Below are 13159 nucleotides of genomic sequence, written 5' to 3'. Positions count from 1 at the left end.
CAGCAGAGGAAAGGCAATGACAGGAGTCCATCAGTTGCTCAGCGCTGTGTCAGACCACTGTTGCTCAGCTCTTTGCTATTAGACATCGCAACTCCATGGCGTTCCAACTGGTTACCTTATAACCCACATGAAAGGAATGCAACAAGCCAAAATTTTATCCTGATTTTATGACTCTGACAGCACAAAGTCTGACTTGCCTTTAGGCCAGATAAATCACAGCGTAACACAGAATGCCAAGTACTGCAAGCGTTTGCCTCAAACTGACCCAAAATGAGGCCATCCAAAACCAAGAAAGGGTTGCTCAGATTGGGTTTTTAGGTTGTCAAAAGCAGCAGAATGTTCTTAAAAGTTTCTTTTGTTCTTTTTCACTACTGTTTAAGACACTACTTTTAAAAAATACTCAACATCAAGGAGCTAGATACAACTGTGAAATAACAATGTAGAAATCTCCAACTAGCAAAGCGAGTCAGAAAATGGAATTGACATCAAAATCATGTGTTATGGCATCCACATCTGGATATCACTTTACTGACTACATCCAAAATTTCTTGGAGAGCTACTTGGGTTCTGTAAAAGTGTATTTCTCCCTTTGAAAGGAAATAATAATTGGAAGGTCTTACAGGAAGTCACTCAATACCATAGAAAGGAAATTGCAATGTGTTCCTCAATGTTAGTTTAAATCAATGTTATATTTAGCAAATGCCCATATTTTAACGATAGTCTTTTCAATAGGTTCTACCATATTAAGTCTACTCAAAGGCTTATGCTAGATTAAGAGTTACTTTGTTTTTAGAATGTCTTTAATCACCCCCCAAGGTCTTCAGCTTGCCCTAGGATAGATGCTGTTCCCCATCTCCAGCACATCTAGGATTTCACTTCCACCAAAACGTATGGTTTTTGCCCCAAGCTAATAAAAAGCAAAGCATTTCTGCACATGCTCATCTAGAAGGATGTGTGGTTCTTAAAAATACAAAGTGATTGAATATTAAAACCACCTCTTTCTGTTTCCAGAAGTATTCACAGCAGTTTACCTTCCTAAGAATTTTCTCTTTGAGTATCTGGCTTTCAGTAAATTCCATTAAATCAGTGGTTTCAATTGAGTATTTTTTAGAAGTACAATAGCAGTGATACTAAGCAAAGTTCAAGAACTCCAAGGATAACAGTTCCTGTAACTTTGTCCCCAAGTTGACCAAATCCAACAAAACATAATTGCAGCCCCAGTGCTAAAGACTCTGGGACACTGCTCAGAAACCCTGTGCAGAATTCCCCTGTGGTTTTTATGTATTTTGTTACATTGTGAAGCAATAACATCAAAATGAAGTTTATAACACAGATTTATATGGAGAAGGACTTCATACAACTTATAATCCTTAGTGGTCAAGAACTGTTGTTACCAACAGCTGAATTATTTCCACCGAACATAACTTGGCTTAAGTGAATCCATAAATTCAACAGCAGGATTTGGACCAGGTGCTAAGAAAAAAGCTGGTAAATGGCCTAAACCATGTTTTTTCAAATATATAACTCTAGAAGATATCCTGCACGGTAGCTTGAATTACAGAACATTTCTGACTACATTGAAGACTTTTCCCCTGCCTCAGGGTTTCTGTGTATCTAGATGGCCACTGGAAAAGTGTAGAACTACAAAGAGTCCATATTCCCAAGTGGCAAAAATTCACCTGTATCCCAAAACAATATGATTAAACTATGCTCTATTTGCAGAGCCTAGTGATAATAAAACCCACCTCTGGTGATTCAATTTGGAGAACAGATTATAGCCAACATTGATATGGATATACCCTTGACAGAAGAAACTAAAGAATGATCAGAAAGAAAATTCAGTTCCTCAACAAACACACAAATAAAGGCAGACATCTTCCTTAAGGAAAAAAATCATTAAACAGTGTATGAAAGAAAGGAAGAACAACACTCTGCAGATGATGAGATAGAAATGTCAACCTAATTTCGTTATGCAAATCATTCACATATAGAGGACAACACTAACTGCATCATAATTGAACATCAGATGGTTCCAGCATATAAAAAATCCATCATTTCTTTTCAGCATAGAAAGTTAGAATAACTATAGGAGTTCATTTTTCCATGAGTTTCTGGATTTAACAACATCATTCTTTGTTTGGTACTAGTAAATGGCTTTCCTAAGAAAAAAAAAGGAAATTCCTTCTTCTACACAACTTTTAATGAAGTGCTTTTGTTGTCAGCCCTAGCAGATTGCATAGTTTTAACTTTTTCCATTGCTCTTTATTAGTCTGAAAGGAAAAGTGTTTAAAAATGATTCTGCTTGCTTCTGCAGGTGGGATTCTCTGCAGTCGCTTTGAATCAAGATGTCAAAGCAGCAAGGAGCAGAGTTCAAATACTCAGAACCCACAGTCTCCTAAACCTTCTTTGGCAAAGGCCAGAGAATGCAACTCTGATGCAAAATATGCAGAAATCTAATGGAAAAAAGTTGTGAATGACAAATACTTTATTCCATTCATATCTAGCACAGATTTTGCATAGTTTTCAACGGAACCTAAGAACATACTTTCTTTCATTGCAACCTTAAACGTGAAAGTTAGGAAAGTCTTGTGAAAACCAAGCTAAAGCCCGTGCCATACTGTGGGCTCTCCTATTCTCACCTCTTTTTGCCAAGTACTAAAAGCACTCGTATAAAGGTGCTGAAAATATGTTAAAATATCTGAGTCAATATTAGAAGAAAGGGAACAGGAAAGTTTGAAGTATTTGACTGAAGTGGATGGATTAGACTCGCCAAACCCAAAGGTTTTATGCAGGCATATGATCAGCTAGAGGAAAGCGAGCCTGAGTCATCAGATACATCAAAGTCAAGGTCCAGTGAATGGAATTAGTGTGCGCTGTGAGAACAGGAACGATACCTGCATTCATCTGCCCACTGCAGAACTTTTAATTACACTCAAACAGCCAGTAGCATCAGTGACTAAAATCCCCAGATTACCTTGATTGCTCTGTCATTATCTGTAATCAGCTGCTGCTTCTTATCTTCAAACTTTTGTACAACTTCCTGGAGCCGCTGCTCTGCGGCAAGCTGCTGCCGGCTGCTCTCCTCTGTCAGAGAGGAAATGGTTGTCTTAAGTTCAGCTATGATCTAAAAAGAAAACAGCATGCTAAATCTCTCTTCAGTAAAAGGCATGTATTTTGCATGTTTTTATGCTGCTCAGTACAAGCATGGCATTGGTAAACTCTGCTGCGCAAGCTAAATAGTTTAAATTAACATATGACACACTAGCAAGCATGAAATTCCACGCAGAGAAAAGGACTAGAAGTAAAGCTGCAAATGACAAAAATTGCTGAACACAAAATATTTGGAAGGGTTTTCCACTATGACATTCCAAATATTTACTCATGAGAACAAAGCACATCTGTGATCTTCAAAACAGAGCATGTTTCCAGGCTGCCACTGCACTGAAACCAGCAGTGCAAATTCACATGGTGGTTGTGGTGTTTGGGTACTTTATAGCTTGAGACTTGATACTGGAGAGAAGAAAAACCCCCGCATTTACATGCTGCAGTGAAATCTAAACTTGATAGTGAAAACTTCTGAGCTGCTGAAAGGAACATATTCTGCTTAGCAATACAGTGGGGACCTGATTCAATGTCCAGGACCCTTAAACCAGACCTTTTACATGATTCGCTCATGATTTGTTGAAATGTACTTGTTTCACCTTTTTTATCACTGTGAAAAGTCATAACTAAACCTGATCCTTTGGGCATATTTACAGAATTTTATGCTGACATGTCATCACCCAGCAAAGCACTTAAACATATGGGAGAGTCACTGACTTTAATGTATATATGCAAGCTTAAGGTTAAGCTGCTGTAGCAGCATAATACAGCCTAATTCTAAAAACACTTCAGCACACGGGCAGTTCAGGGAGGGACTACAGAGTGCTCGGACCTGTGTGTTTGCAAGGCCTCCTTTTTTAGTAGAGAAACATTGAAATAGATTAAGGCCACAGTTATTTAGGGAAAAAAATGGTGTTTAAAAACTACTACTAGGATACGACTAACATAATAAGAAAGATGTTACAAATTAAGGTACGAAAATCACTGAGGAAGGGAAAAAGGAGTGACTAAAACTCTACAGAAAACTTAATTCTCTGTTTTACTACCTGAAAACCTAAGAGAGTAACACAGAGTAAAACCTACATGGAGATTTCTGCATTTCTTTTTTAAAACCAAATACATAGTAACTAATACAATACACTGATTAAAAGCAAGGCTATTAATAAGATCAGTGTGCCAAAGTTTAGAGATTATCTGGGTAGGTGTCACTCTTTAAGAACAATTAAGCAGTGTCACCGATTTTGCAATTTAGGTCAGCATTCAGCTGACACAATTTGCATAAATTTGGCTTTTTTGGTGTGTAACCACTTATAGGATCATATAAAACCATATAAAATATTAAGATAACAACTTGAAGCCATGCAAACCTCTGACAAACCCTTTAATATAACACAAAAAATGAGATTTAAAGGTTTGACTGGGTTAAGACCCGGGGCTCGCACAGGAGTTCTGCAATGCATGCGAGGGAATTTCAGCATGAATTGATGGAGAAAGATGTGCTTTGTGCAGGGCTTTTCAGAGGAAAAAAATATCTGTTTACTTTGTATAAACTTCAGAGGAAATTTCTTGAAATCTCTCCTCTGTGTGGGTGTTAAAAGTGAATGTTCCAAGAGGCCACAGAGAGTAAGATTAGACAGATGTTGTCAGCAACATGACCACAAGAAAAGTTGCAATTGACCTATTATTAATACTGAGCTACAAAACCCCCTGTGTTCAAGTAACTTCAGAGGTTTGATTCAAACCCACTAAAGTAAAGAAATTCAGACATCAGGGTGAAACTCCTTTATTGTGCCAAATAGCCCTGACACATGATGTATGTGTTGTGTCTGCCACCGAAAGCGCGGAGGGATGCCAGTTCTGGCCATGGAGGCCATCTCTCCCCAATAAAGAGAACAGTGTGTTAGCTACAGCAATGCCTAGCTTAAAGAAAAAAGAAAGTCTCAACATTTTTCCTTTTGAGACTATTCTACAGGCCAAAAAATTTCAGTCTGACAAAATTCATTATGACATTGAGGTTAAATAGTCATTACCTTGCACTACAGCACCAAGGTGTTGCCACTGTAACAATTAGAGCAATTTCCCTCAGCCCTTGTTTAAAACATGCAGAAAGGCTTAAATTATTAAATGCTTCTATTCCATCTCTCTTTAACAAATGGACCAAGACTCATTTTTGTATTGACAGTAAACTATGTCTGGCACAGAGAAGCTGACTGATTACACTCACTAGGCATGACAGCATGAAAATGACAATGACAAGAGGTAAAATAGAATCAGCAATGAAAGGGATCTCTTCCTTCAGGTCTGGCATGCATTAAATGTTACTTTTTGAGCTGAATCATTTTTCTGCTATTCAGGTTCAGGTGGCAAGATAAAAAAATGGGGGGTGTTGGGTTTTCTTTCTTTCTTTCTAAATAAGGCTCTCAATAAATTATTAAAAGGCATGTAGGAGAGCATCCTCTCTGATGTATCACAGAATCATGAAACTGGTGAGGGTGGAAGGGACCAGCTCAAGGCAGGGTCACCAAAGCTGGTTGCTCAGTCAGGTTTTGGGTATATCCAAGGATAGAGACTCCAGAATCTCTCTGTATTCTGCAAATACATGTGCAGGAAACATAATGTAAAAACTTATTTACCAATAATTCTGATAAATGCAGTGAAAAAAATTCAGTGTGAAGAGGTAATAGTCCAATAACCTTCAGTGAAACAACTAAAGTCACAATTTGGACAAGTGCTACAGAGAGTGAGACTCAAAGGTAGCCAAAAAGCTTAAATCTTGAGTTTTAAAATATTTCTGAGTGTTGGTAAACCAGTAAAGTTTGCAGTTTCTTGTTATTGTCTCACTGATCACTTCTGCCTGGTTTAGACGCCTCTCACCATTCTTTGCAGTGTTTTTATTGATTTTTGAAGAGTATTATTAGACTATTATTACTATTGCTGAAAACACACTTTGCAAGTGCAGGCATTCTGCTGTGGTTGGGAGGAATGAGAAGAATGACACCTCCACATAAAACCTTGTGGCAATTTTCTTATTATTAAAAGCTTAACTTCTGGTTGCATCTCCATCAGTTTTCACACTTCAGTATTACCTGTCAATCAAACTGAAAGCTGGAATATTTAAAAATCATCCTGTCTTATCATTTTTAAGTATATATGTAAATTCAACACACATTTTCATCTTCTATGTTCAAAGGACTACTCTGAAGAACAACAACTCATGTCAAACCCATTTTGCTTTCAGGACACTGACACTCTTCAAAGTGCTATTTTGGGCAGAAATGCTGAAGGGCCTAGGAGCAATGATGTACACAGAGATGGCAGAATTGGGAATGCCATCCTGCCATTGGCTGTGCTGGCAACCACCACCTTGTAACACGAAATGCAAGTCCTGGTTGTTTGAATGCTCCTGATTTTACAAGATGAGCTGGTTAACATGGCATCTCACCTTCCCGCTGACTGAGGGAGGATTCAGACCTCTTGAGTGCTCAGGAGATGAAAAAGTAGGTGGTTGGAGCACCTCTCCTGTGAAGACAGGCTGAGAGAGCTTTGTTCAGCCTGGAGAAGAGAAAGCTCCAGGGACACCTTAGAGCAGCTCCAGGGACACCTTAGAGCAGCTCCCAGTGCCTAAAGGGGCTACAAGAAACCTGGGGAGGGGCTTTGGACAAGGGCCTGTAGGGACAGGACAAGGGGAATGGCTTTAACCTGCCAGAGGGGAGACTGAGATGAGCTCTGAGGCAGAAGCTCTTCCCTGTGAGGGTGCTGAGGCGCTGGCACAGGGTGCCCAGAGAAGCTGTGGCTGCCCCATCCCTGGCAGTGTTCAAGGCCAGGTTGGACACAGGGGCTTGGAGCAACCTGCTCTAGTGGAAGGTGTCCCTGCCTGCGGCAGGGGGTTGGAGCTGGGTGAGCTTTAAGGTCCCTTCCAAGCCAAACCATTCCATGATTCTATAAAATTTAGAACTCAAAAAACCACCACCTATATTTTCTAGTCAGCTTTAATGCTCTGTGTTATTTGAAAGGTTAAAATCTGTAAGACAGACACTGGATTGGGAAATGATTATGGCTTCTCTTTATAAAGACCTACATTTCAGAGCAGAAATAATTACACTTTTCACCAAGTTTCCAAACCAAATTCATTCACCTGAGGTTCCTGTCTTCTTGCCACCTACCTGCGAGGATTTAGCCAGCTTCTGACCGTACTCCTTTTCAGCCTGCTTCAGCCGGCAGTTTGCCTGAAACGCACACAAAAGGCAACCAGATTAGCTCAGATGAAGAACGTGTACAGACACCTTGCCACCGACCCCTCCGCTTGGCACCTCATCCACATGCCTATCGCGGAGCGGCTGGGACCCGCGCCAATTCCAACGCCCTTTTGTGGCAGCCAAAAAACCGCGAGGGCTTGTCTTTGATCTCAGGCCAACTATTCATCACTTGAAAGAGGGGAGAAATTGTACCTCTGCTGCCAATTATTAGAAAAACATAAAGACTTCTGCAGATTAAAAAAAAAAGTGAGTGTGTATGTGTGGCAGGAGGCGACACACACACGAGTTTATTGGGGTGACTGTTTCTGAATGCAGGGAAGAGGGAAGGAGAAAGTCCCAGGCACGAGGACATGGAGGACACAACTTCATGTCTCAGCTTGGTGCCTGCAACTGCCTTTTGTCCCATTGCACGTCCCTTCCTGTTTAAAGGTGGTGATTGCACTGAAAATCGACCCATCACGCAGCTGTACCAACTGGGAGCTCCTGGACGTCCAGCTCGTTCCTGCTCCTAGCATTTGTTTTCACAACTCGAAGATAAAGAATAGGCCAAACTGAAAACAAGGCGGCTTTGTTGTATTGGAATCCAATGAGCAAATATTTCTATAACGCTGGGGGAAAATAGCTCAAATAATTTCATTTCAGAAATAATTCAATAATACTAATAATTAAAAAATAAACTCAATTTCATTTCAGAGCACAACTCTGGTTTGTATTTTTCTTGCAAAATGCCATGGTATTATATCGATAGAGCAGCCTCAAAACACTGTCCTCGGATGAACTGCTGAACACTCTCGTGTTCTTGGCTCTAAAATTTGAGGACAGGTATCTAAGAAAACTATTTTCTGAGGGGGGCAGGGTATTACGAAGCTGAGTTCTGAAGCAAATTTAAGCTGATTAAGTTTTCAAAATCTATCTGACCTCGTGTTCAAATCTTTGATCTGTCGTCCTTAGTTTTATGGCACAGCATCCAGCACACAAACACATGCTCCGTCAGCTGCCCGTGTGTCAGTGTGTGTTTTGGGGGACCACAAAACCCAAGGACACCCCCATAAAGCCTCTGAACCCTGCTTGGATCCAGCTGCAGGACTGAAACTCCATGTCTGCAAACACCAGGGATTTCAGTCAAGCAAACAGTCTTATTGATTTTACTGGGCTATAAATTTAGGAGCTTAAAGTTGCAGAGAGTGTTTGTGAATCACCACCAAGGTTGATAGGGCTCAAATCATCCTATGCAATCCAGGCAGTTCTGTATGGTGCAGCTTAATATAAGTATATTACAGCCAGTTAAAAATAATCTTAAAGCTGTAAATGATACTACAATTTAAGGTTTTGAATCCCTTCAAATTCCAAGATTATGAAGCTCTTTGAGGTCCAGATGTCATCTGTTTGTTGGTACTATGAAATCTACTAAAAATCAAAACCAATTCTTATCAAACCCAGTTAATCAAACCCAATCAAAACTGTCTATGCATGGTTTTTGACAACACATGTTTTGGTTGGTTTTTGTTATAAATAGAGATAATGGCACTACTTATTGTTTTAGAACAGCATATACGAGAATTCTGGAGCACGAGCCAAATGAAATTCTACTTCTACATTTATCATGTGAAGTGTGCCACAGGCACTGCAAGGGCATATTGTGGGGCTGCATAAATGAAAAGAGAGCAGGAACACAGAAGAGGTTATGCCAGACAGCTGTGTGTGTGCTACATTTCCCTTGGTATTCAGGCTGACCCATGTTAACACTCCTTCCACTATTGTCTAGGTTCAGATTACGTTTTACCACCACTGCATATCATCAAGGGCCTGAAACTGCCAGTTTATCTTTAGGGAAAGAAAGTAAAAATATAAATTACAGTAATACTATAAATTGCTGTTACTCCCAGAAAGGGAGAGATATCCAGGCAGCAAGCACTGCAAAGAAGATCACATTACAGCTGCTCTCACTCAACTTGCCTGGGGTAAAAGTCTTCATCTTTCATAGAAGCAGCTTTATAACCTCCTGAACCCATAGGAGAAATCCCAATAAATAATAAAAAACCACTCATAACTTCTATAAACAAATTGGGAATGGTTTGTTCACACTGAGTAGAACCAGGATGACCTCTGATAGACATGACAGAGGCCAGCCAAAAGAAAGATACGCTGAATTTCAGTGGTTTAGTCCTAACTGAAGGCAAAGAAAGTATATCCTACCAGTTTATTTAAAGGCAACGATGACACTTTATATTGCCTTTAACAAATTCCAATCAGCAAAACAGATATAAGTTGTCTCCTAGTCATCAAACAACCACAAATTGATACATTCACTTGCAGTCTCAAACATCTTTATTTGAGGGGTCTGACTTTCAGAAGTACTGAGCTACCAAAGCTGCCACTGGAGATGGTGACAACGCATTTAGACCAGCTCTAACTGTCTAAAACTGGCTGTATCCTGACCCTGTGGCACCAAGAACTATGGCCCTGTGCTGACTTCAGCTTTTCTCTCCGATCTGTAACACCGCACAGGTCTTGCATCATCACAGACTGCACAGGTAGCACCAGGGAAGCTCTGCAAGAGCAGTTAATACAAGTTACAGCACACTGGTCAGCTGAGAAGATCTAATTCATGGTGATGCACAGGAACACTCTTTTCCCTCATCTTCTTTTACTGCAGACATATAAAACTTTTCCCTTTTTAAAACCTGCAACTAAACTAATTTAATACCTCTTGCCTATAGGCTGTTGCTTTGCAGCCTAGGGAGGCATAAACCTCCTCCCCTGGGGCACATACAGCACTGCTACACACAAAAAAGCACCTTTTTACCTTCTTTTTTTGAAGGAATGACTTACAGCAAAGTAAATACACATAGCTGCATACTGTGAACATCACAGAGGATTTATATTACATTTATCTTGACAAGTGAGCAGGTTCAAAATGGCCTGGTGTACACAAGCAGCAGTTTCCTTTTATAACAGCCTGCTCTACTCATGCATTGTATGAAGTACAAGCTGCTTCTGTATTATTTTAAGGGCATTCCCTCACTTGCAGGTTACATGCTATTTCAGAAACATAATGAATAAGAATCCAACTGGAAGGTGAACATTTGGAGGGTCAGCCAGTATTCATTAAAGTCTAACTCTTTTTATAGCGATGGGCAGCGCTGCAAATAGAGTTAATGGTCTTAAACTAGTTTTCCGTGTGCGAGAGGCAGCTGTTGGAATTCACACTTGGCAAAAACTTGTCAGAAATATCAATTGTAACATCCATTTTTAGAATAAAAAGGTTTAAATTGGATAAGCCATAGAGGAATTCCACCGATTCAAAAATTAACTTCTGTTCAGTTTCACAAAGTTAATACATATTTTAGTTGAATTATCTGATTAGGACAATTTTACATGCACTTATTTTATATTACAGAGTGAGGACTTTTGCTTTGAAAAGATTATGTCCTTGTTACAGTTAATTGGGTTTAAAAACCAACTATAATTCTATAACAAGCCTCAAAGCATCATATTGTGGTTGCTGAGCAAAACTGCACCGACTTCAACAAAACATTTCATGTGAATATTAAAGCTGGTTTTAGCGCTGGTATCTGAATTAGTGGCTGCTCTTCTAACACGGGCTGAGCTTCAGTTTTTCCTTTCATGAAACAGAACAGCAGTGCTAAGAATAAAAGAGCGAAGGATCTATGATGGGACCACACCATGAAAGCATGCCATGTCCTACCCGAATTGCAAAGTTTTTATATGCTATTTTTAAGGTACATGATGTATTAAAGGGGACTTTTCTAATTCCAGTTGATGGATTGCATGCCCTGAAGAGCCCCAGGGGCTGCTCACCAGCACGGTGTCAGCAGTAGCTCTGGCTGCACTGTGGGGTTGGCAGGCACACGGACAACTTCATCCTCCATCAACACCCATGAAGGCGTTGAGGACGTCTGGAATGATTATCAAAAATGCAGCTGTTGAGAATTTTCTGGAACAGCCCAAATCTGTGCACAGGGACATGGTTTAGTGGGACTTGGCAGTGTCTGGTTTACAGTTGGACTCAATGATCTTATAGGTCTTTTCCAACCTAAACGATTCTATGACTCTGTATCTTCCAGCTTTGGAATGGTGATTTTTGGATGGAAAGTTAAGATTGCAATTATGCACATCATTAATAGGAAAACTAATTCCTGCAACCCAAATGCAGATAGATCTGTGAGAGTTAAAGATGTATAGGGAAATCCTCTATCTATGAATTACAGTTTGTGACTGACTTAGCGGTGTTTCAGTTTGATTTCAACCTCCCAATACATAAACCAAAACCCCCATAAACATAACTCTCATAAACTACAGGTTTTTATATATATATATATACACACACACATATATATATGCACATTCAAATTCACTAATACAAAAGCAGCTTTAAAAAATCTGTTTAGGGTACTAGCTATGAAAGAGTAATTCTTTCAAAATGCCTGCAACTACCTAAATGATGGCCATACATAGGCTGATCCTCCATAATTAGTTAGATAAAAGTGTAAGCAAACTGGGAGGAAAAAAAGAAGGAGGAAAAAAAATCAAAGGGTGAGGGAAGGAGAAGAAAGAAAACTTGCTCCAGGGAAGAAGCAACTGTTCTCTGATGTGCAGCAAAGAATTTAACATCAAAGAACTAATGTAAATGGGGCCCATTTACCTTAAAAAACAACACAGCACTCCGCATTCTGGAATATTTCTATTTAAGTTTGACAGCATTATGCTTTGTACCAAAATTCAAGATTGTGTAATTTGACAGATGTCAAAAGAAAATGACCTTCAGGATGGCGAGCTGGAGCCATTTTTGTTATTAAGCACGTTAAACCGCTCTGTACAGTATCTGTTTAAACTTCAGAGATTAGCAGAATACCTTTTAAGTTCATCTGATTGTACATAAAAATTTCATTTTGACCTCAAAGCCTGAAACATGTATTTTCCTCATATACCTCTAATACCAACAGTGGGGGACTCCCTATGCCATATCTTGCTCTTTCTACCGCTCTCCCCACCAACCAGATACCAGATGGAAAGCTGAATCTCTGTGTGACAGAGAGAACAGCATACCAGTTCAAATATGTAATTTGAGCCACCCAAAAGACCATTAAAAATAGTTCAATATCCAAAATGATGTTAACAGAATAATTAGCCAAGGAGCAAATGACTTCAAGGGTTTTGAAAATGAATGACAGAAATCCCAAAATCCTATTAATCCTCTACTTTTCATTTCACTTTTGTAGGGCTATAAATCTTTCTTTCTTCTCTTTTTTTTCCTTTAAACATACATCTTTAGGAGTTAAAAAACCCCTTGTCATTCATTTGCTGAGTACTTCTCATTGGGAAAAGAACAAGAATGAATAGAAATGAATTTGACACTCTACCTGTATGGAGAATTGCCTTTCTGCAGTGCATTGCAATTCTCTGCTTAATGGGGGCCTGCTGAAGAGCTGCTTCTGCAACTTGTGCCTTAGGAAATCTCTGATTTCCAGTCTTTCCATTTAAACCAACAGTGTATTTCTAATCAGCCCCAAATTCTGTAGAGAAATTAAACACCGACATTTGTCTTCTATGAGACTTAACTGCATGGTGTCTGACGACAGTTACACCATCCTTACCCTCATATGCCATTACTAGCTTCATCTAAATGGATTTCCTGAGCATCTAAGTGTTTCCCAGCATCACTAATACTGATTTTTATTCAACATTTCAGTGAGCCAGGCACCTGATTTAAAACCAACTGCACAATTAGGCCTAACCCACAAGCCTTGTGTACAATACAAGGTTTTAAAACCAGATTA

General features: G+C 39.5%; 1 protein-coding gene across 6 annotated transcripts in view; it reads right to left on the bottom strand.

The window, feature by feature from the left end:
- CEP112 (centrosomal protein 112) overlaps window positions 1-13159 on the bottom strand; it is a 188272-nt gene that overhangs the window by 65471 nt on the left and 109642 nt on the right. For all 6 annotated transcript variants that reach the window (XR_003994412.1, XR_003994413.1, XM_030506576.2 and 3 more), the window contains 2 exons: window positions 7266-7328; window positions 2975-3124 (listed from right to left, as the gene is read on the bottom strand). Coding sequence is in view for 4 of the 6 variants with exons in the window: in XM_030506576.2 (XP_030362436.1) it covers window positions 2975-3124; window positions 7266-7328 (213 nt within the window). In the remaining 2 variants the exon portion in view is untranslated. The remainder of the gene's footprint in view (window positions 1-2974; window positions 3125-7265; window positions 7329-13159) is intronic.

The sequence above is a fragment of the Strigops habroptila genome, chromosome 14 (assembly GCF_004027225.2).
Source record: "Strigops habroptila isolate Jane chromosome 14, bStrHab1.2.pri, whole genome shotgun sequence".
Lineage (NCBI taxonomy): Eukaryota > Metazoa > Chordata > Aves > Psittaciformes > Psittacidae > Strigops > Strigops habroptila.
The sequence above is the reverse complement of the archived record's forward strand: the minus strand, read 5'-3'. Positions and strand labels throughout refer to the sequence as shown.